The following is a 24,912-nucleotide window of genomic DNA, read 5'->3' as shown; positions in this document are numbered from 1 at the left end:
TTTAGAATTAGATCAAATGGTGTGAAGGTCAAATGTCTGACAACTAACAACGAGGGCCATACTGAGACAAGTTTTCAAGTACATAGGGCAAATTGATGCAATCAAGAGTAGAAGGGTAAAGTGATATCGAGCCAAAGTACAAGGAGAAAAGTAAAATTATATATGATACGAGGGCCTCAAATTATTGATTATCTAAGATTAAATAATTTAATGAAAACACAATTATTTTATCGGGACTACAGACGTCTAACAGAAAAACTCCTTAAAATACAAGATGAGACGTGATAACATAATATTTGTGCATCGACCAGGTAAGTTGTGTTAGGATACCAAACATCAAACAAAGTCCAATTATTAACTAATAATGACTAATCTTCCCAACCAAACGAGGTATTACTTTCCCTAAATAATAGGGGCCAAAATGCTATTTTGAATTTTCTAGTGGCAATGTTTGTAAATAAAAAAGAAATCAGACCTTCGTCTACCTTGCAATTTTCCCTCTGTGGAGTGTGGCGCCGTCCAAAACCAATTCAAATTTCAAACTCTGAAAATCAAAAAAACCCCTCTCTTCCATTTTCTCTTTCCAATTCAAACCAAATCCAAAAACATGCCACCCAGAAAAAAGCCTGCACCCATCGTAGAAGACAACCAATGCCCGGTACTGAGACTCGTCGTGGATAAAGGGCCGCTTTCGGGTCAAACCAACGATTTCCGACCCGGATCCACAATCCACATCGGCAGGATTGTGCGTGGCAACACTCTTTGCATCAAAGACGCCGGCATCTCCTCCAAGCATCTCCGCATCCAAGTCGAACCCTCGCCGGACCCCGCTCGCCGGAGCTGGGCCGTCACGGACCTAGGTTCTTCGAATGGTACCTTTTTGAACGATGTGCAGCTGGATCCGTCCGAACCGGCCGTTCTGTCGGAAGGTGACGTCATCAAACTCGGCGAGCAGACCACCATTAATGTGAGATTTGAAGTTAGTGGAGGCGAGAACGAGGGTGGTTCCGGACACGTGAGGAGGAATGCGAGGCGTGGGGTGAGGAATCAGGTCGAGAAATTGGAAGTGCTTGATGAGAATTCTGAGTTGAGATTGGGTGATGATCAATTGGGGAGTTACAGTAATTTGGGGGCTAGGGTTAAAAATGACAAATTTGGGGATTTGGTGGATGAGTCTGCTGTTGATGGTGAAAAATCAAGAGGAAGAAGATCTAGAAGTTCGAAGAAGGAAATTAATGTGGGGAATTTGATAATTAACAAGGCTGCTGAAAATGAGGAACAACGGGTCGAAAAGTTGGTTGAAAATGAGGAACAACGGGTCGAAAAGTTATCTGATAATGAGGAACAAACGGACAAAGTGGCTGAGGTTGATGTGAAGGTAGTGAGTAATTTTGGCAAAAGATCGACTAGAATTTCGAAGAACAACGAGAATTCATTGAAGGATTTGGGGACTAGTGGGGTTGGAGTTAGTACGAGGAGGACTAGGAATTCAAGTAAGGAAGAAAACATAGTTGAAGCTGTAATAGATTTGGATGTTATTGAAGGCCTAAAGAAACCAAAGGGTAAAAGGGGGAGAAAGATAAAAATTGCAGAGACTCCTGTAGTAGAAGAAGAGAAGGAAGAACCGAAGTTGGAGAGTGAAATACGTGAAAAAGAGAAAACGGGATCAGAAGCTGGAGCCGATGAGTTTGTGGAGAGAGCGAGTTCTGAAAGAAAAGGTGATACTGGATCGGCTGGATTATCTGGGGTTAAAATCGATGAAAACGGGAAGATGGTGGCGGATTTGGAGAATATGACTTTAGGGCAATGGTTCAAATTTTTGGAAGTTTATTTGCCTAAACAAATTATCGACGAAACAGAAGAGATGATCTCCGAGATGAAGCAAAAATCGAAGAGACTACACGAGTTTAAGTTGCAGCAGAAGAATGCTAAGGACAAGGGTAAAATGGCTATCGACTAGAGAACGAACCTCTTTCGTGACATTTTAAGGTATTTAGCTATGCATATATTTTTGTTATGTATATTTTAGTTCTTGTTATGAATTATTTAGCCAATTATGCTTGAAATGGTATGTTTTTCTTGAAAATTTCCAGTTCACACACACGATGTTCGTAACTTAGTTTGCGTTTATCGGGTCAAATCTCGTTCGTTTGATCAATGAAGCCTATTGTTGCAGAAGCAATTAGCATTATAATTATGTCACTGATATAGATTCATATTTCAAGAAAATAATAATTAAATAATAGATTTACCATCATCATCACAGTAAGCATCTGCATAAGTATCAACTTCAGTTATACAAAGAGAGCTGTATCAGTTACTTGTTGGTAATCTCTATTGTGTGAAAAATACTAATTTAATGAACATGATTTTTATTAATGAAAAAAATAATATTATTATATACGCAACATTTATTATGATGTGAGGCTGTGTATCTAATCTACTTCACACGCAAAGTGATGTAATTTTGTGATCCTTTTAACTCTGTTTTCCCACTGATCTTGTTTGTCTGTCTTAATCCAAGAAGTTCAATCCTACACTAAATTCATCTTCTTTATCAAAACTTATACGTTTTTAATATATATATATATATATATATATATATATATATATATATATATATATATATATATATATATATATATATATATATATATATATATATATATATATACATATATATATATATATATTCATCTTGATACATAAAACAGTTGAAAAAATCACATGCATCAGGCCTTCACTTTACACTGTCTGCATTCACAGATACACACAGCACAGCTGCATATAATCTTTTTTCTTTCACAAGAAAACCACTGTAGTCCCACTTTTCTCTTATCCCTTCTTTTTAAATCTTAAATGAATATAAATTTCATAAACCAAGAAAATAACTGAAACCCCCACAAAATTCAAGAATGGCGACGAACGACGAGAAGTATCCCTTAGACTCAAACTGCTACAGAATCATCGAAGAAATCGGCCGAGGAGTCAGCGCTATAGTGTACAAGGCCGTATGCATTACCATGGACTCTGCCGTAGTAGCAATCAAAGCCATCGACCTCGAGCGCTCCGGGGGCAATTTCGACAATTTCCGCCTCGAGGCCAAAACAATGACGCTCCTCTGCCACCCGAACATCCTCAAAGCTCACTGCTCGTTCACCGTCGGGACCCGCCTCTGGGTGGTGATGCCGTTCATCTCTGGCGGCTCTTTGCAGTCAATCATCTCCTCTTCCTTCCCTAACGGCCTATCTGAGCCGTTGATCGCCACAGTCCTCAAGGAAATCCTGACCGCTCTATCATATCTCCATGGTCAAGGTCATCTGCACAGAGACATAAAGGCTGGTAATATTCTCATAGACTCGAACGGGGCGGTGAAGTTAGCAGATTTCGGTGTTTCTGCATCGATTTATGAGTCCAACTGGTCAACCAGGTCAATGATGCTGACTGACGTGGCGGGGACTCCGTACTGGATGGCCCCCGAGGTGGTGCACTCGCACACTGGGTACAGTTTCAAGGCGGATATATGGTCGTTCGGTATTACTGCACTTGAGTTAGCGCATGGGCGGCCCCCGCTCTCGCATCTACCTCCTTCGAAATCTTTGATCGTGAAAATTACGAAGAGGTTTCGGTTTTCCGACCACTATCAGAAGAGCAAGGATGATAAGGGCAAGGAGAGGAAGTTTTCGAAGTCGTTCAAGAATATGGTTAGTTTGTGCCTCGATCAAGATCCGTCGAAGCGGCCTTCTTCGGAGAAGCTGTTGAGGCACTCGTTTTTCAAGAATTGTCGAAGCACCGATTTCTTGGTCAAGAATTTGCTTCAAGGGTTGCCTTGCGTTGGACAGAGGTTTAGGGGAGGAAAAATTCAGAGGGTTTTATCGTTCAACAGAAGTGATGTTCTTCTCGATGTTGATTTTGATGAAAAAGATGGGTTCTTTTCGGGGGAGAATACGAAACAGAGAAGGATTAGCGGGTGGAACTTCAACGAGGAAGGGTTTAAAATGGAGCCTGTTTTTCCATGCGAACCAAAAGAAGAAGGAAGTGAAAGCATTATCCAAGAAAACGGCAATGAGGGCTTAGTAGCCGTTAGATCGGATTCGAGTCCCGAAGAAACGGAGGGCTCTGATGAAAAGGGTCGAAACACCAATGATGGTTACTACGGAAACGAGGCAGAGAGTGGCAGCGGTGTAAATATGGGAGTTGTGGTGGAGAGTTTAATGTTTTTGGAGAAGAGTTTGGAATATCAAAAGGAACAGGTGGGGGAAATGATTGCATGGATCCGTGGGGAAGAAACTGTAGAGAAGAACAGGGAAGATGAGTTGATGGAGGTGATTACAAAACTGAGGATGGAGATTGAGAGAGAGAAGAAGAAGAGGTGTGATTTGGAGATGGAATTACAGTCTCTCAAGTTACAGATTTGCAGTGAGTAGTAATAATTTTTTCTTTTCAATTTGTGTCTAGTTTATATAAATATAAATCATGATTTTAATTTCATAAAAATATTAAAATAAAACTCAAAATGAAATGTGGATTGAAATTCTAAACGATGTTGTATATTGGGCCTCATTCATTACTATTAAAACCTTAAAATCAATTATTTGGGCCCGAATACATTTGCTTGTGAATCATGATTCGATACTTTAAAGAAAACGGGCCCATGCACGGTCAACGCATGGTCAACTTCAACAATCGAAGCTTAGCTGCTTAGGTCAAGATTGACCTGCAAGGGTGGTCTGGTCGGCGGAACAAAACAACGAAGTGACACAATCCTTATTTCGATTTCTGATTTTTCACGAAATTTCAAATTAGTGTTTCGATTCGAACCAAAGAAGTCGTGTCAAAAATGCTAACTTCAATTGGATCGGTTCGATTTCAAGTGATTAAGGAATTGAAAGTGAAGTGGCATAGAGGAATCAAATGCATGATCAATTTTGATCTTGAAATCTAAATTAAAGTTAAAATTGTCACTTCATCTTTTGGAAATGTGTCTCTAATATGTGAACAAAGACACCACAACTTCCAATTTGATTTTTTTGAAGCTCTTTATGTATATATAAATATAATGATTATATGAGATACGTAATAATTTGAGGCACAATTAGGACAAAATTGATTGAAAAGGACTATGATTCATTGTATCGGTAAGTGATTTTGGAGTGGCAATTATGAAATTAAATGGTCCAGAAATGAACCCCACTACCCAAAATATTATTATGTTAATGATGCTATGAATTATGAGTGTGACCAAAAAAGTCAGAAACCATGGAAGAATTTAATCCCACCAATATTTTTGAAATTTGTAACCCACAAATTTTTAATGATAAATCATATTCTAAATAAAGATGATCGTTTCCGTACAATTATATTAAATAAATTTATAAGATATGATTAGACCTCCCTCACGTACGAATTTACCATGTGGTTTGCAATATGGACTGGTCCCATGAAAAAAGGAAATAGTAGAATATATTTACAAAAATAAAATCAAGAATTATGGTTTCTACTTAATTATGACTAATTAATTTGTAACTTTACCACATCTTCCAATAACCCATGAAATTATTTATCAGTCCAACAAACCAATGATCAAAATGTAATGAACTGCGTCATTTTCAGATATTTCCAGTAAATGTACTAATGAAAATGTGAAATCTTAGGTCGTAAATTCATTTTGGCTAGTTTTACACATAGTACAGACTCCAATAATCCCTAGTGAATTTTTTTTTGATGAATTACCTGATTTAATCAGGGTCGTTTCGACGGCGATAAATGTCGCCTTTTATAGAAGTATAATAATGTCGACAATATGCATCTTCACAACCGTCCGCATGTTTTCGTTATTCGTCAACAACACGTACAGTCTTTCGCGCGAGGCTGGGTACTAAAGAACCAACAAATTTGGATATGTAGCTCCACACTTTTTTACGACAGTAGCAAGAAGCTCCTTAAGAGTTCTATTATTCTTGATTGTAAGGAGAAATAACTAATGATTCTTGTGGCGATAACATTCTAACACTTCAACTAAGGGTTAGTTGACTCTTATTATATACATCCATCTTTTCAAACAAGATGCAGAGAAGTATAAATGGTAGCAATGTAGACAGATAAAGATATGGTGGTGCAAATAGAGATCTGATGTTGAGCAGGGTGCTTTTTGTCGTAATTTTAAGAAGATTCGGACATGCTTAGAAACTATAATTATATATTGAAATGAAGCATAAGGAAGTGCAATGTCCAAAGTATAATACTCAACATTGACTAGTATATGATGTTAGCTAAAAGAGATTAAAGAGCTAAAAGTCCCTAAAATTGTTAAATTTATCAAATATGAGATAATTCAATTTGTATTTTGTATGGATGAAACCAAATTAATAAACGAAATATATTCCATAAATAGGTGGATGAACTTGGACGCATAAATCTAAATGAGGCATGTATGGATGACGTGGCAATATTTGGTATACCCCATAAAAAATTGACCCATCCCCAATCATGGTCAATGGTCGTACACACCATAGAGTGGGTAACCATGTGCATCACATTGTACAATTCTTCGCCCTTATTCACAATTTTTAAATTATAATATTACTTAATATATAATAATAATAATAATAATAATAATAATAATAATAATAATAATAATAATAATAATAATAATAAAAATGCACTAAATGAATTGAACCCAGAAAAAAAAGATTAAAACGAAAGATAATTACAATATTGACACTTAGCTTTGTATTGTGAACCAAATCTAATTCAAAGATTTTCAAGAATTTCACAAAAAGGTACAATGTCTATTTCACACAGCATATTTGCTTACATACATGTGTATTATGCTTCATTGGATCAAATTATGCTGTGATACAGCCAAGAGACTAATTAAATTCATTACTATTATTATTATTAATTTTATTGTTATTTGAAGAATTATATTTTATTCCGTTTCTTTCAAAAATAGGGCCCAAGAATTATATTCATGATAATGTAAATATACTCGTTTGTGGGCCCATCCACACAAGGAATTAAAGAAATCAATCATCAATAATATTTTCCTATTTTTATCTTATATATAAAAAGAAGATATTTTGACCTATAACCCTAAACCTAACTTTGGGGGCAATTTTGTCATTCCAAATTTTGGCAGGTTTTTTTCTTTTCTTTTTTGCCGTTCCACACGATTAAAAAGAAGAAAAGTAAAACAACCCCACGTATTACTATTTTCTTGATTTCAATGACAACGCACGATCCGACGGAAAAACTGTAAAAGATGGTGGTAACTGGCAACCCTAAAATCTCCTTCAAATCCGAATTTCTTATGTCATTCTCTTCATTCTACTTCCATATCACTCAAATATTCAATTACAAACCCAATTTTATCGTGGTTTTTACAGTCGCATCTATTATTGAAGTGACACCTGCAACAACTACTAGCAGGCGCAGCACAAGGTGTGTTTTCATTGGAGACAAGGGAAGTACATATTCCATATTATTTGAGTTAATGCATGAATAAATGTTTCCTGCAAGCTGCATGAGGATAACAGTTTTTATATGTGTTTGCACATGGACTTTTGAGATTATTGACTAAATGAACATTTAAAACATTTAGTTTCCGGTTTTAAAAATTTCCACGTAATTATTTTTGTTTTTGCCCTTTATAAACAAACTCTATGCTATTTTTATGTTCATATTTTACCAAGTATTGGTAATCTTTATTTCGTCCAATGCCAAATCTACAGAAGAATATATGATTCCGGTTTTTGAGATTCGAGGAGTTGACTAAACGGAATACTTTTCAAGGTAATTGCTATATTTTACAAGGTTGCCTTAATCTTAGTAATGCAAGTTCAATTATCGGGCTTGAGAGTAGCACGCTTCACTTTGTTATTGGCTTTGAAATAATCATATGCATTGTCCTGGATTGTGCTTATTTTTATAGTATACATCATTTTCTTTATAATTCTTTTAGAAAAAATATTTTTCTTGATTTTGTGGGTTCTATTGTCCCCATCTTAATTTATAATTTCTGATATCATAACAATGAATACATGTTTTCCCTTTGAAGCACTGACTATGTTGTTTTATTAATATTTTACATCTATCATTGGTTGAATATAAACTTCAGTTTCCAATAGTTGTCATTTTCAGATGAAAGTAGTTTTGAGATCATTGGTAGATTGAATGAAACATAATTTGGTCCCTACGTTGAAAAGCCGCGTAATATACTGGACACGATATGATTTTTGACATTCAAATTTATCCATGTCCATATGCAGGTGAAATATTTGCATATTGCTCTCTTCGTAAATGAAATTCCAGTGAGATAGACGAATGATTATTTGTGCCTTTGGATTTTTGGGCATCCTATGAGCAATTCATTTTCATACCTATGGTCGTTTTATCTCATATTGTTACGTGGTAATTTGAGCAAATAAACATAATTTCAAGAATTAAAAAGAATATTTTGTGAGATATGACTTATGAAAGAACAAAGAGGAGAATTAAGAGAAGACAAAGGGAGATTAATTGATTCTTATCTTAAACTTCATATCATGCACGTAACATTATAATCACGATCTATTTAGAATACTCATAAATAATAACTAAACTACCATCCCACTAACCCCTTAATTACACTATCCCACTAATTTAATTCATACCAACTAATAAAAAACTACACACTAACATATGATTTGACTAATTCTAATTGACTTAAATAATAACACATACCACATGTACATGAAACTCTTATCAAAAGTTAGTTGAGACCGAGCTTTTACATTCTTGATTCCTTGACAGAAATTATTCGTGGAGACTGTGGTCTTGATGAATCCTATGCAATTTACATGCATTGTTTTTTTCATTTCTTTTAATAATTTGTATGATGTGATTTTTGTGGTTTTTTTAGGTGAAATTATTTAGAACAGTTTGCTTTCTTTGTTGATTTACGTAAAGATGTGCTGCCATCTTTCAAGAGAGATAATGATAGAGAATGCCTGCCGTGGTTTTATTTTTGATTGACGAGTAGTTAAGGTTTTGCTGGAATTTTTGTTTAAGTGTTTTTTTATAGGGTTACTTTGCATCCTTGAAAATAGTATATGTAACAATCGCCGCTTAAAGTATTATTTGTAACATTTACCTCTCAACATTAATTATTTAAAATTTTACACATAATATATAATATAACAATCTAATAATTATTGGATCATATAAAATTGAAAAATAACAAAAATTAAATTTTGAACAATAATTAAAGGACTCTTTGATATACCCCTCAATACTTCTTTTGATACGAACATGCCAAAACTATTTTGCAATATTTGAGAAAAACCCACTTCAAATTTCAACCACCATTTTTTTCATTTATGTCTCTCTACCTTACACACTATCTCATGACCCATTTGTCGTGTCTTTCTCTCTTTCTTCTTTTTTATTTTATTTTTTTTATTTTATATTATTATTATTATTATTATTTATTATTATTATTAATTTATTATTATTATTATTATTATTATTATTATTCATTTAAAAAAAATTAATTTTTAATTTTTTTTTTCATTTTTTAACTTTTTTTCTCTATCAGGTATATTAATCGACTATGAAGCATATTAAATCGACTATGATGAACTATAGTCGATTAAGGAACCGACTACTAAAAATAACAAATCAAAACTACAAAAATGCAAACTCAACTATATTTTACAAAAACAAACAATATAAAAACATTATAATTGATTTATACAATTGGAATCAATAAACAAAAAATCCAGAAACAAATTAAAAATTGGAGTCAATGAAGCATATTAATCGACTATGATGTGAACCGTAGTCGATTAAGAATCTGCCACTAAAAATAACAAATCACAATTGCGAAGAATGCAAAATCAACTATATATTACAAAAACAAAAAATATACAAATATTATAAATAATTTATACAATTGGAATCAATAAACAAAAATTCGAAAAATAAAATAAAAAAATTGGAGTCGATCAACCTTAATCGATTGCCAGAGCATAGTCGATTAGCTTAATCGACTATGAACATGTACATACTCGATTAAGGTTTCAGCATGCGCGAAATTCTCAATACGCGCAGTCCTCCGCCAAATCCAACAAAAACCACAAATCTGCACCCCACCCCCCCACCCCAACCCAATCGTCACCACACCGCCGCCACAACACACCATCACCACATTACTTTGATATTATGATGGTTTTTTTTATTACAAATAAATAAATAAAATCACAACTCGCACCACCAATCAAAGCAGAACCACCACCCATCAAAATCCGATTCCGGCGACAAATCGACAATTTTACCTATTTTTGCCTCCAATGTAGCAATCGTGGCATTCAAACTCAGAATCGCTATCAAAATCATCACCATCTTTATGGATTTTGTTAAGATCTGCAACGACGATGACCCCGACGGCGATGGGGACGACAACGACGACGACGACTTCAACGGAATTGACATCGTTGTTCTGGCGGTGATGTCGGTGGTTGGTTCTTCATCTTTCGATCAAGAGAGAATAACCTAAAGAATTGAGAGAGAAAAATATAATATAGAGAAAAAAAAAAAGCAGAGAAGAGACGGGAGAAGAGAAAATAAGATTCGGGTTTTGAAAGAGTATAGTAGACAATTAAGGGTAATTTTGGAATTATAAAAATATCACTTATGTGGAAGATAGCTAAGGGGGTTTTCTCTAATTATTTTTGGGAGGAGGTGTTTCCTTAACTATATTTCCTAGATGGGGGGTTTTCTCTAATTTTCCCATAATTAAAAGGTGATACAATGAATGAAAATATATTTTAAGAAATTAATGAACTAAAATAAATTAAATACTTAAAATTACTATTAATTATGTATTGATTTGTTAAAATTTACGGATATAAATATATTCGGTTAATTGGTCCAATAAAAATGAGATGTTATTTATTAAATATCTACCCAACACAAGATAATATTTTTAAATTTTAAAATATTGCATTTTTCAACAGATATTTTTAGTTGTATAATTTAATTGTTCTTTTACTTATTCCTTTCAATAAAAAATAACATTTTAAGATATTAGAATATAAAATACAAATTAAATTGTGCGTGAGAGGTATAAGTGTTACAAATAATAGTTTAAGTGCGTAAGTGATACAAAGGATATACTTTAATGGTGCAAATGTATTTAACCCTTTTTATTATAACTGTAATTAATAGTTTACTGTCGGAGTTTTCTTTTATGTTTCATCATTTTGATAGCTTATATTTCTTAATTAATTTGTTCTTTATCAAATGCTTCATACTTTGTAGAACAATTAAAAAATTTCATTCTCACGATATCCATACACAATACTTCACCATCTCAAAATTTGTTAATGCACGTAGTGAAGTCTTTAGGACACTAAACGTTAAAATATCTTGGATTCACTGGATTTGAATTATCAAATATTTAGGAACATTGATGGTAGTGAAATTTAAATTTCACAATTAAATATTTTAATATTTCATCTTACAATTTTATGTGTCATGTAATTAAATATTCTTTTTTTCCTTTTTGGAATGATGTCCGTGCAACGCACGGGCATGGTTACTAGTTATGTTAAGAATAGCAAAATTGTGAATATGGTTGTTCAAAATTGTGCAAAATCCTCATACCTTTTTTGGTATTACTATTCGAAGAAGAGCACTAAACGAGTCGAGCCTTGCTGTTTTGGCGAGCTCGAACTCTTCGAGTTTGAGTTCGGGCTCGAGCTAGAACCCATTTTTGTATTATCTTTTATTAATATTATTATGTTTTTATTATTATAAACTATAATAAAAAAAATTACGAAATAAAAAAATGAACTATAATTTATTTATTTAATTAATTTATAATATTATTAATTTTATATTAAATATATTTATAATAAAAATAAAAGTATATTAAAATTAAAAAACTTACATAATATAAAAGTAATTGCACGATATATATGATATTTTTTCTTTTCCCAATCAATGAATTAATTATTTAAATAAAAATATTAATTAGTGTAAAAATAGTTTAGCTGATCAATTAATATCACTAATGCGAAATTAAAAAATCTATTCACGACTAAGTAAACGGGTTGACCCGGTCCAATTCAATCACAGGCCCAACTTTCAAGGCCCAAAGTCTACTTGACAAAAAGTCAACTTGAAATAGCCACATGTTTTTTAACAACAACAAGAAATTAGTGACATAAATATAATGTCAGTATTTAGGGCAAAATCAATGGAGCAAGCAAATCCGATTTCCAAATTTTATTTTTATGAATTATACACACACACACACACTAATTTGATTAGAAGTTAAATTTCATTCATATAACTTTTAGATAAGTATTTTTAAAACAATCTTAATTTTTCTAATATACAATTAAACCAAGAAAAATATTTGAATGTTTAAATTTTTTTAATCGAACTATCAAACATGTAAAAATTAGATGTTCCATGATTATTTTTTGTGAAATATTGTATTTCGTACTCTGATTATTTTCATTAAATATGAAAGATAGAGCAATATATGTATGATTTTATATGGAATAAGTACATTATGTATCTCGGAAACTAATATCCAAAATACGGGCGTTATTATAAGGAAGGTCTATGAGATGCTACACCCGATAAAAAAAAAGAGTAAACTGCAAAAACTACCCCTGTGTAATCTCGAAATAGCAAAAACCCCCCTGTGATAAATAAACTAGCAAAAACCTCCCCTGTGAAATTATTTAAATAGCAAAAACCCCCCTATGGAACTATTTGAGGGTTGACTTGATATAAAAAGACACAAATACCCCTGGAGTCTTGCAATTAATAAATTCTTATATTTTATAAATATTTTAATTATTTTATTTAAAAAATAATCAATTTAGTTGTTTACTATTTTTTTTTATTTCTAAACAAACAAATTAAAAAGAATAAATATACATATAATATGTATATATATAAATACATTTTGAGGGACAATTTTGTCATTTCAAGTCTAAAAAATCAGCTAGGGGGGATTCTGCCTTTGACTAAATTTCACAGGGGGGTTTTTGCTAGTTTATTTATCACAGGGGGGTTTTCGCTATTTCGAGATAACACAGGGGTAGTATTTGCAGTTTACTCTAAAAAAAAACAACGAATACTTTTGCAGCATAAATCTATACAGACATGGGTGCGTATTATTATGTTCAGGCCAATTGTACATAATCACCGGATGCAGCTTCTACAAAATCTTACAATATAAGTCCAGAATATGTATATTTTTTTCAATTAATATATATATATATATATATATATATATATATGACTTTTTTTTAGTTAAAAATAAACAAATAATAAACCTTTTTGATAGAGAAGAAATAGGTAAATCACAAATGTCATAGTTTATGCGGTGGACGAGGTTTGATAGCAGCTCATGCTGATTCATTTTATTTTTCAATTTTTTATTTTATTATATTTAATTATTTAATAATTTTATATTATATATTTTATTTTTGGGGAAACAAAAACTAAAAGTGTGTCTAAGTTCTCTTCATGTAAACCCCCCTTCAGATTTCCTCTTCCCCGAACCATCTTTCTCTCTCTACAATTAATTCTCTCACCTCCATTGTCAAAAACAAAAAAAAAAATAAAAAAATAAAAATAAAGAACCAATTTTTTCCTCACTTGCTTCGCTCCTCGTTTCAAAATTCCACCTGCTTTGCGTACATAGAAGTTTTCAGTTTCCTTTTGTGTGTGTGTGTGTGAAAAAACTCAGTCTTTCTCTCTCTTAAACAAACTCTATATCTCGAAATCCGCGCTGATTATTCGAGAGCTAATTCCTCCTTTTACAAATTAAGTCTAAATACAGATGCATTTGCATCTTCAAGGTGTGAACCGGCGGTTTAGATTGGGGCAATAGAAACAGCTTAGGATTAATTTTTTAATTTTAATTTTGGGAAAATTGTTTATATGATGGGTTTATCATTGGGGTTCGATCAGTGGTTTAGGTATTTGTACTGGTCGATGTTATCAATGCACTTTCAGATTCGCAGTTGAAGAAGCAAAATTTTCCCTGCATGAAATGCAGAGATAAAGATCTGAAGATTAGAGACTCTGCATTTCTTCTGGTAATTATTCTTAATTTTTCATTTTAATTTTAATTTTAATTTTAATTTTAATTTTAATTTTTGGGAATTTGTATTAATTCAGTTGTTTTTTTTTTTTGGGTTTTAATCATGGCCGTTGATTGATACTGTAGTGCTGAATCCAGTCTAGTAATGGAAACCCTTAATATTATGATCAGTTTATTACAGATACTATGATATTTAAACACAGTCCAAATTTTCTTTCTTTCTTTTGGATAGATGGTGGATCAGATCCTTAATATCTTAAGTATGGGTATTGTTTCTTGCACACCGTTATATGCTTTCTTATCTTCGTATTATAATATGCCTATGCATTGCAAATGAGAATCGAATTTATCTTTCATTTGCTGATCTATGTAGTTTCGTTTGATTGAATATTAGGAATCGATGGGGTCTGTCTGTAAAGCCGTGAATTGAGCTGCATTTTTCGGAGAAAAAAACCGAAAGTTAAATAGTCGAATTCAAGATTCATGTATTATTGGACGCAATGTCGAAACAGTCGCTGATTTTCTTGCTAACTCTCTCCTTCCTTCTCTCCAAACCAACTGCCGAAACCGATTTTCGATGCAACTGCGAAGACGAAAGCTACTTCTTTAGCATCGAAACAATTCTCGAGTGCCAACGCATCAGCGATTTTTTGATCGCAGTTGCTTACTTCTCAATCCCGATCGAGCTCCTCTACTTCGTAAGCTGTTCAAACATCCCTTTCAAATGGGTGCTTTTCCAATTCATAGCTTTCATAGTCCTCTGTGGTATGACTCATCTTCTCAATGGGTGGACTTATGGGCCCCACTCATTCCAGCTCATGCTTGCCCTAACGGTCTTCAAGTTTTTAACCGCCCTCGTTTCTTTTGCCACCGCCATAACCCTTATAACCCTAATACCATTATTGCTCAAAGTCAAAGTGAGGGAGTTCATGCTGCAGAAAAAGACATGGGATCTTGATCGAGAAGTTGGCTTAATCAAGAAACAAGAAGAAGCGGGGTGGCACGTACGTATGCTTACGCAAGAGATACGTAAGTCTCTCGACCGCCACACGATATTAGATACAACCCTAGTCGAGCTCTCGAAGGCACTCGATTTGCAGAACTGCGCTATTTGGATGCCGAACACTTCGAAAACAGAGATGAACCTCACCCACGAATTGAAAGGGAGGAGCTTCTCAAAAGCCGCCGCCACACCGCCAATCTCCACCGGTGACCCCGCCGTGAGGGAGGTTAAAGGAAGCGACGGGGCCAAAATACTCAACCCCGATTCGGCACTTTCTGTAATCAGCGGTGGCGGTGGGGCCCACGAGCCGCCGGGGGCGGTGGCGGCTATCCGGATGCCGATGCTTAGGGTTTCGAATTTCAAGGGCGGCACACCGGAGATGCTTCCGGCTTGCTACGCGATTCTTGTATTAGTCCTTCCGAGCGAGCAAGATCGGTCTTGGAGCAATCAAGAACTCGAGATTGTGGAGGTGGTGGCCGACCAGGTGGCGGTGGCTCTCTCGCACGCTTCGGTGCTCGAAGAATCTCAGCTCATGAGGGATAAATTGGTCGAGCAAAATCGAGCTTTACAACAAGCTAAACAAGATGCTTTAATGGCGAGCCAGGCAAGAAATGCTTTTCAAATGGTGATGAGTAACGGGCTTAGAAGGCCCATGCACTCGATTATGGGCTTGCTCTCGGTCATGCAGGACGAGAAATTGAGCACCGAGCAAAGGCTTCTTTGCGACACCATGGTTAGGACAAGTAATGTTCTTTCAACCTTAATAACCGACATAATGGATACTTCGGGAAAGGACAACGGAAGATTCTCTTTAGAGATGAGGTACTTTGAACTCCATTCAATGATTAAAGAAGCCGCTTGTCTCTCGAAATGTCTGTGTTCTTACAAGGGGTACAGTTTTGTAATCGAGGCTGAAAAGTCTCTGCCGAATCATGTCATGGGAGACGAAAGAAGGGTCTTTTTGGTCATTTTACATATGGTAAGGAGTCTTTTGAATGGAAGCAAAGGAGCGGGTTGCCTTACTTTACGAGTCTATTCGGCTGGTGGAGGGCAGGGATCCAACGAGCAAAGATGGGGTCATTGGAGGTCAAATTCGTCCGACGGGTATGTTTATATCCGTTTCGAAATCGGGATTCGCCATATTGATTCTCCGGAAGAGAATATTCTTCCTGTGATTCCGTATGGTGGGAATAGATACTACGGTACGGTAGAGGAGAATATGAGCTTTAGTGCATGCAAGAAATTAGTTCAGGTATAATTTTTTTTCTTTTTTTTTTTTCTTTTTTCGTCCGTTTATGAAAATTTTGATTTGGGTTGTAATGATTTTTTTTTTGCAGTTAATGCAAGGGGATATATGGGTGGTGTCGAATCCTGAAGGTTTCGATAAAAGCATGGCTCTTGTTTTACGGTTTCACGTCCGTCCAATCGCGGGGCCCGATATTTCTGACCCATCGGACCGAGTCCATTCGAATTCCCTCTTTAGAGGGTTGAAAGTTCTTTTGGCGGATCCCGATGATGTGAATAGGGCTGTCACACGGAAGCTTCTAGAGAAACTCGGTTGTGTTGTTTATGCAGTTTCGAGTGGGTACGAGTGTGTTAGTGCACTCGAATCGAACTTTTCCGCCACCTGTCAAATCGTGATTCTTGATCTTAACTTGCCTGATTTGGACGGCTACGATGTAACGACGAGGATTAGGAAATTTAGGAGCAGGAATTGGCCGTTGATCGTTGCTTTGACTGCGAACGATGATGGAGAAACGAGGGACAAGTGTGCGAAAATCGGGATGAATGGACTTATTCAAAAACCGGGGACTTTTCGGGAAATTTCGGACGAGCTTAGAAGGATTTTGATGCAGGCTAATAGAATCTTGGCTTGATTATTGATGTTTTTGGTGTTTCTTTTTTTCTTTTTAGCAATTAAAATGTTTTTATGGCAGGAATTTTAATTGGTATAAATAGCTCCCCTGATACAAGAATTAATGATCAAAAAATGGTATAGAAAATTCATCTTCTTTCATTTATGTGGTTTATATTTTTGTTAGGATTTATTTTCGTTTTATTTAATATTTATGATTAAATAAATTTTTGTGTTCGGCGAAGAATATTAAGTTGATTAAACTAAAATTTCGAAATTTGTTTAGGAATTAGGATTCATTTTATTTAATATTTTTGAGAAAAATGCAAAACTGAAAAATCAATATGAAGATAGATGCATACACTCAATGTGCTGGTGTTACATAGATATGACCTAATTCAAAGAAAATAATGATTATTCTCTTTTTTTATGAAAATAAAAACATTACTTTTAAATATATTTTTTGGAGTTTTATTTCATAATAAACCAACTTGAGAATTGAGAGGGGGGTTAGATACTATGAATCCATTGCAACAATTTTATTATATTCTTGATTTTAACCTTTTGCTTTCTTGTATGGGTTGAAGAGATTGAGGCCAAGGGCTCTGCATTTGATTTTTTTAATTATAAATGATCATATAAAATTAAATATATTTAACAATGCCAGATTCTATTTGAAAATTGGTAATATTTATGTGCAAGTTGGCTTAAAAAGTTGAAAATTCTCATTGAAAAATTGCAGGTTTACCTATATTATAGGACTTTTTTGTCGGCTTAAATTAATAGATTAATGATTTTTATGAAGATGGATCTTGATCTACATGCAACTATCTTATACTTTAAGTTATTGTTTAGGTGATTAGATAAACTATAATTATTTAAATAATTTGGTCTTATTACCTAATTGGATAATTTTTCAAGCCGGCCGGTCTATAATTTTTTTTTTATTCTTTTGCGGTAATGAAAAAAACCGCAATCAGCCGTATATGTGTACTGGATAAATCCGCACTATCGTATAATAGATACTATGCTATAACTATGTGTGACAAATTCAATCTAGCAATCATTATAAAAGGAATTCGAACCTGAGTCAATTGTCGCAAGTTCACTTGCTTGTTTAGTATTTTTTAATACAAATCAAATAAAAAATTATTGGGATGGGGCCAAAATTTGAACACTAGATCTTGAGTGGTAAGAGAGTTGGTGTATCACTTGGTCTAATTATATATGCAATTAAGTTATCATTAAAACTGTACAATTTAATCTTAACAATCAAACAAACCTAAATAAATTAATGTAGACGATCTTTATTGGAGAAAGTTCTTTATGCTTTATTTTTAAATTTGCATTATTAAGTGGATGTATATGCATGGCATCATGTGCACCCTATTGAACTCTTTATTATATACAAGTTAATCTAACCTGTCACATGTGATCAATGAAATGAATAAATAAAATAAATAAATAAATAACCAAAAATAAAAATAAAAAATTATGTGACAACTTTATTTCACTTGCATCATGACCATGACCTAAGACCTAGGTCTTAGAATTCATAAATTAATTAGAAATAGGCCTCAAGTTATAATTCTCTCTATATATATATGTTGGTGGTGCCTAACAATTAAATATTCTTCATTACAGGAATAAGGGGGGCCATGGCCCCCTCACATTTCTCATAATTCCTACATTTTTATATAAAAAAGATATATAATTTATTTATTTTAAATACTATGCAAACACATCATGTGTAGTGCGCGTAATTTCATAAATGCATATTATTATTATACGCTAGCTTGTTATAAGTACACTTAGTGATATTAAAATAGAATAAATAATATTTAATTAGTAAATAATTCAAATTGGAGTCAACGGATCTAGATGATAAGATGATAAGATTATATGAGGATTGAATAATTAATCCACTCTTGAAACCTGGATTCAGTCAACTCTACGCCCTTTCGTAAAATGGATATGTTTTTTCTTACATAGAGAGAATCTTGATTAATGATTTTCACTCCCATGATCACTTGCTAAACCCTGTCGTCGGAAAGTTCACTACACGTCGAATTTAGGGTTGCGGCATTGAAGTGGTCGGGACTCGGGATATATGATTTTATCTTCTTTCCTTATTGCTCGAGAGAAGATATCTCCTAATAATACACTTCCGATGACTCATCTCGTGATCACCACCTATTACGCACTTTCGTATTTACCTGACGAACAAGTTAGGTCTTGGCGACCTCCCTCTCTAACGAACTCCCCCAGCACATATACGATGCTTCTTGGGCCTTCAGCCCGATCTATTTGTTTGGGCTCCCATTTTTATCATTCGTTGGGCCTATCTTTAGGGAGTTCGGCCCAAGCTTGCCAAATTGACCATCATCAAGAACCATTTATAAATTAAGCAAGGAGTCGGATATCGGATTTAAAAAAAAATATTATCAATTTTTTCTTGTTTAAGTTTTTGGCAGGAAAAGAACTGATTTTCAACTCCGATTTCGAAAATTGAAAATTCATTACGGTTTCAGAATTTTCGAAGTTTTTTTGTGGAGTTACCTATAGACCACAATTATAGAAAGGATTCATCAAATTTGGTGGTGTGCCTTAAGTGACTTAAAGGTATAAATTAGACCCGGCCCAATTATACATATTTGGGCTGAAAAATATTTTTACGAGCCTCAAAATCTAATTGAGGTTTAACCCGGCTAAGTATGTCACTCCCATTGGGCCTATACAGATTTTCTTATGATCAAATCTAATTTAAGTTTACCACATAAAACAATTTATCATAGTTTCTTCGTTATTAAAGAATAAAGAGGGTGATGTTTATAATTATTTATGTCTTTGCAATTTTGGTTAATTACACATGTTAAATGGAATTATACAATAGTTATAAATCTATATACCAAAACTTCATCAACAAGCACCAGTGGTCTAGTGGTAGAATAGTACCCTGCCACGGTACAGACCCGGGTTCGATTCCCGGCTGGTGCAGTTTATTATTTTTAATTTTTTTTAATTTATAGCCTTTTTGTTTGTTCTATTTTCTTTTTTGTTGGTTTTAATGTATATATAACTTTATTTGATAAACTTTAATGCAACAAAAAATCTTGCAAATATATTTCAAAAGAGAAATTGGAAATAATAATCGTTAAATCTTATTTTCTTGTTAATTAAACGCTGTTGATGACTATGCAATTAGAAATATATATAACACCATTAAATAAAGATCCAAAGACCACGCGCCATGGTTTTGTTAATTGACTATTAAGGCTTAATGACAATTGTTGGATTTGGACAATTAAGTGAATTAATAATAATTAGGTCAAGGGTTATTATGGTCAATTGTGTAACACAAAGTGACATGTACTCCACGATAAAGACATGGTACCACCATTAACATGGATTTGAAAGAAAAAGACAGAAATTATTTCTAGGCCATTGTGTTTTTATTTTTATTTTTTTTGGAGAACTAGTCCATATATATATTATATAGTCCCCCACCACATAAATTCATTATTATAATATTCTAAACTAGTCCCCACAAAATTAAAATATTATAATTTGGGACACAATAATTATAGTTTTCGGCGTTAATGGGTGGTCTATATTTCATTAATTAGGGGTCAAGTGGATTCTCTTTCAAGGTGATGTGCACCTTTGATTTTCTTTCTTTTTAAAAATAATTTTGGTAATTAAATTTTATTGATTAAAGAGTCTACTTGGCTTATTCTAAACAACAGATAAATACTTAGGTCTAATAAGTTGTTCTGAGAGTTGATTAACTCTTACGTCTTATATTTAGAAATAATTTTTGAATTGTTTGAATAATGAGTTATTTATACTTATAAAAAGATTTTAAAAGCTCTACACCAGCTTATAAACTGTTAAAATAACTTATAAGTTTAATCAAACAGTCACAGGTGTAGGTTTTACGAAATCAATGATTTGTGTGATATATATCTTGGGTGATGTGAACTTTTGAGTAGTTGGCTATTTAGGCAATGTTTGGAATCATTTTTATTTTGTTTTCATTGTGTTCCCAAAATAAAATGAGATTTATTACACTTTTCAAATCATTTTCTCAAAACAATTTCAAAAGTTTTTATCTCCTTCAGACATGATGTGACTGCTACAGTAAAATGATTAGACTGCTACAGTAAAAAATGTCTTCACTAAAAAACAAATAAACATTACTTCATCTTTCAATTTTTTTTCTTCAAAAATACTTTTTTCTAATACCTTTAAATATGATTTGACTGCTACAGTGTATTTTGTCTCCTTCCAAAATACAAACAAACATTACTTTCATTCTCAAATTATTCCCCCAAAACATATTTTCTCAAAATGAAATCAAAATAAGATCAAAAACGCTTCCACACATTGCCTTAGTGTTTCAAAGGTAAATAAGAAAAAAAAGTGGGGTTTAATTTGCATAATATTAAATAATATTGTGCAAGTGGTGTGCCAACATTTGGAAAGCTAACTGTGAACAAGAGAATCAAATTTTGCATAATTTGGCGTTAAGCGATTGTTAATTAAATATTAAAAAAACAAGTAATTATTGACCCTAAAGGGGCCATCTCATTGGACTTTAGTGGTGGGATATTATCCCAAGTTGCTAATTAATTAGCATTTTTTTAATTAAGGTTAATTAACAATTACACGTGAATTCATGTGAATATGGTCCCTCATGTCACCTTTAATTACAACTTCTTTTTTTTTTTTTTTTTTTTTTTTTTTTCTTTTTCCATTCATTTTTCTCTTTGTTTCAATCTAGACTAATTAAGAAACTGCAAATTTAGAGGGGTTTTTTGCCTAAATTTATAAGTTGTTTAACAACTTATAAAATGTGTAACAACTTATCGCCTCGTGAAAAGTATTTTTTATATCTCGCAAGGAATGACATCGAGGTTGGAGCAAGTGAGTCAGCAGTGTCAATTGATCCATGTTCGAGTCTCATTTCCTACAGTCGGTTGTCACGTATGGTTAGCCCAATATTATTTATGTCTCTTGTATGTGCTTCACAAGCTATTATATAAGAGTATAGATTTACCCCGTCGGAAAATAATTTATAAAATACTAAATAGTGTAATTTTATATATGCATGAATAACTTTTCCACTTGACAAATTTAAATGATGGAGAATTGAGAAACATAAACGGATCCATTATTAGAATAAAAAATGGGAAGTTCAATAATAGAATGAGCTCATCCAATACTATCTTTACCTAATTTAGTAAAACAATAAACTTTTTATTGAGCATAAATCCATTTCTTTTAAATTTGTTTAAGCACGAATACAATTAAAAAACACTTCGCCCTTTTCAATGATTATCACAAAAAAACAAAATACATATAAATAAAAAAATAATTATTTTTTTAATCATTGTTTAAATGAAAGATTGCAATGATGGTACTTAATTAGACAGTTGAAATTGATCCTTCTTCCTTTTTTCATGTTCATCAACGCGCAACTATTTTGATGTGTAGATCGTAACTATTTTGATGTGTGTAGATCAAAGGTAAAAATTTATATAATGTATATTTTATGCAGTGTAACATAGATTTGATCGGTCATAACACCATCGCCGTAACCTAAATTAATCTTTGATACACAATAGTACAATTGAATTTCAAGATATGTTTTTTCTATGCTACATCAGATGAACTTGACCTAGTTATATATATACACGTGCATATATATACATTCATATATATTTTACACACATGTATATGTATGTAAGTCAAAGACGCAAAATAATTCGATGAAGCTTATCGAATGTAAGATAGAATAGATACTTCGTCAAGAACGAAAGATCACAATAATTAAGAGAAAATGAATGCGAAACTTAGCATTATTTAGCTTAATTCAATGGTGATGATAAACTAAAAAAAAAAAGTTAAAATGGACATGATTAATAGTAAAGCATTCAATTTGTTTAAAACCATTCAAGCTAAAAAGAGATCAAGAAATATCCAAGTAACATAATTGCTTATTATTTTATCAATCTTGAAATTATTAAGAATATATGAATCATGATCTATAATCAAAACAAGGCAAATTATAGTATTCAATTTATCAAACCACATTATGTTTGATTATAATAATCCATATTAATTAGCAACAATTTCTACATTCTTAATTAACATTGGTCTATGAATTAATAAAATAAAAAACCATATTTTAATTTGTTACAAATTATTGGAAAACATAGAAGTAAGATTTAAATAAGCAAGCCCATAATTAATTAATGTTAAATTATTGCAAACTGCTGCAGATCAGAAGAAAATGAGAAACATAAGCTTATCACTTAATATACATTAGAAATCCAAATAAAATGGTTTTCCCTCTACACACATTATAAATTACACATACAAACAACATAAAACTGATTATTAATATTCTTATCTGAATTATTAATATTAATAATAATTTATTAATATTATTTAATTATTTTACCTTAGTATGAAGGCCTTGGATGTGACCAATTAGCATATGCATCATGATTTAAATTACCTCCATTTGCCATTAAATTTGGTGTTAAATTATATATTGGCAAATTTGAAGAAGGATCACCCCCCATTCCATGATGCTGTTGTTGTGGTTGACCCATTCCCGGCGGCGAACTTGGGGCGGCGCCACCACCTGCCGCCGTGCCCCCCTGGGCTGAGCCACCTGTCTCCTCCTCCTCCTCCAGAGGCAACCTCTCGTAAGTTGCGTTTGCGAATGTTGCGGCAATCACCATTACAGGCCCCGCCGCCACCAGCGGCCCCACCACACTCCCGCCAACCACCTGACCCTGCCCGCCGGCTAGGTAGACGGTCAGACCGGTGGCTCCGGGTGGAGCCGGACCGGGCAGGAAGGCCCCGGTCAGTGAGAGAATCTCGAACCGGCCCTGGAGCACAACCGCGGCTCCGGGGGCCGCGGGCTGGCGGATGGTGACGTTGGTGACGGAGCCGCTGCCGCTCATGACGCAGACGCCGCGCTGGCGGCGGCGGGCGAACTGGGCTATGCTCTCCGCCACGTCGGTGCCTCCGGCCACCTCCATCACGTGGCTGCGGAGTGCGTTGGGGCTGTCGCGGGTTACGAAGATAGGTGGCTTCGGCTTGTTCTTGGAGCCGGCCGGCCTGCCGCGCGGGCGGCGGTTGCCGACTTCGACGGCGCCTTCCTTGGGCTCGTCGCCTTTGTCGTCATCGTCTTCGCCGCGGCTGCTGCTCCCTCCGCCGCTCTTTTCGTTGACGGAAAGATCCATTTCCGGGCGTTTACTGCCCATCATGGATCCCGGGTCGGATCCCGGTAGACCCACCTGAACCCCCGTCCACCACCGGTTCGCCAGACTTGCTACTTAATTCTGATCGGCCGATTAATCGAAATATGGACTCTCTCTCTCTCTCTCTCTCTCTCTCTCTCTCTGTTTGACAACTCTTGGAACAAACCCTAATAAAAATTAATATATTCCTTGAAATTACAACATGTAAGAATGATAGAAGATTAGCTGAAACCCTAACGAGAGAGGATTTGAAGAAGAGAAGAAAAGAAGATCTGTAATAATTAATATTAAATAATAGAGAATTGAAACCCTAGCACAGAATCAGGTACAACATGAAGAAAGAAGAAAGAAGAAAGAAGAAGAGAGAATAAAGAAGACAAAAGCTTTGAGCAAAATGCTAATTACTAAATAAAATACTATCAACTCTCAGATCAATTATTATATATAAACAATGGAAATTAAAATGTAAGACTATAGATACATGTAATGATATGTATATGTAGTTGAGGGTTTATTTATTAATTAATTTGTTTAGTGACAAACCCTTTTGTCTGTGTGTGTTTACGGCCATTTAGGCTTAGCTGCTGACTTGTGTATGTATAATTTATACGTATGTGTGTGTGTGTGTGACTCTGTATTTGTATGTAGCATCTTTGTGTGTGTCAGT

The 24,912-nt window shown here is 33.9% G+C and overlaps 4 protein-coding genes and 1 non-coding gene across 5 annotated transcripts; 4 read left to right on the top strand and 1 right to left on the bottom strand.

Moving 5' to 3' along the window:
- Positions 1–230: 230 nt before the first annotated feature.
- Positions 231–2,178, top strand: LOC105963034 (SMAD/FHA domain-containing protein). Its single transcript, XM_012987389.2, has one exon. It carries the CDS (start codon positions 608–610, stop codon positions 1,958–1,960), a length of 1,353 nt encoding a protein of 450 aa, XP_012842843.2. The 5' UTR covers positions 231–607; the 3' UTR covers positions 1,961–2,178.
- Positions 2,179–2,697: 519 nt separating this feature from the next.
- LOC105963033 (Protein kinase superfamily protein) lies at positions 2,698–4,541 on the top strand. Its single transcript, XM_012987388.2, has one exon. The coding sequence runs from the start codon at positions 2,916–2,918 to the stop codon at positions 4,425–4,427; it is 1,512 nt and encodes a 503-aa protein (XP_012842842.2). The 5' UTR covers positions 2,698–2,915; the 3' UTR covers positions 4,428–4,541.
- An 8,945-nt stretch (positions 4,542–13,486) lies between these two features.
- LOC105963032 (ethylene receptor 2) lies at positions 13,487–17,130 on the top strand. The gene is made up of 3 exons (XM_012987387.2): positions 13,487–14,105; positions 14,505–16,365; positions 16,451–17,130. The coding sequence occupies exons 2-3, from the start codon at positions 14,611–14,613 to the stop codon at positions 16,988–16,990; spliced, it is 2,295 nt and encodes a 764-aa protein (XP_012842841.2). The 5' UTR covers positions 13,487–14,105; positions 14,505–14,610; the 3' UTR covers positions 16,991–17,130.
- A 2,764-nt stretch (positions 17,131–19,894) lies between these two features.
- Positions 19,895–19,965, top strand: TRNAG-GCC (transfer RNA glycine (anticodon GCC)). The gene has a single exon. It is a non-coding gene; the product is annotated as a tRNA-Gly (tRNA).
- A 3,255-nt stretch (positions 19,966–23,220) lies between these two features.
- LOC148764881 (AT-hook motif nuclear-localized protein 20-like) lies at positions 23,221–24,679 on the bottom strand. The gene has a single exon (XM_088813736.1). The coding sequence runs from the start codon at positions 24,249–24,251 to the stop codon at positions 23,436–23,438; it is 816 nt and encodes a 271-aa protein (XP_088669862.1). The 5' UTR covers positions 24,252–24,679; the 3' UTR covers positions 23,221–23,435.
- Between the last annotated feature and the right edge of the window lie 233 nt (positions 24,680–24,912).

This window comes from Erythranthe guttata, chromosome 14, assembly GCF_056151865.1.
Source record: "Erythranthe guttata isolate IM_541 chromosome 14, IM_541, whole genome shotgun sequence".
Taxonomy (NCBI): domain Eukaryota; kingdom Viridiplantae; phylum Streptophyta; class Magnoliopsida; order Lamiales; family Phrymaceae; genus Erythranthe; species Erythranthe guttata.
Note: the sequence above shows the minus strand (reverse complement) of the source record. Positions and strands in the feature narration are given on the sequence as shown.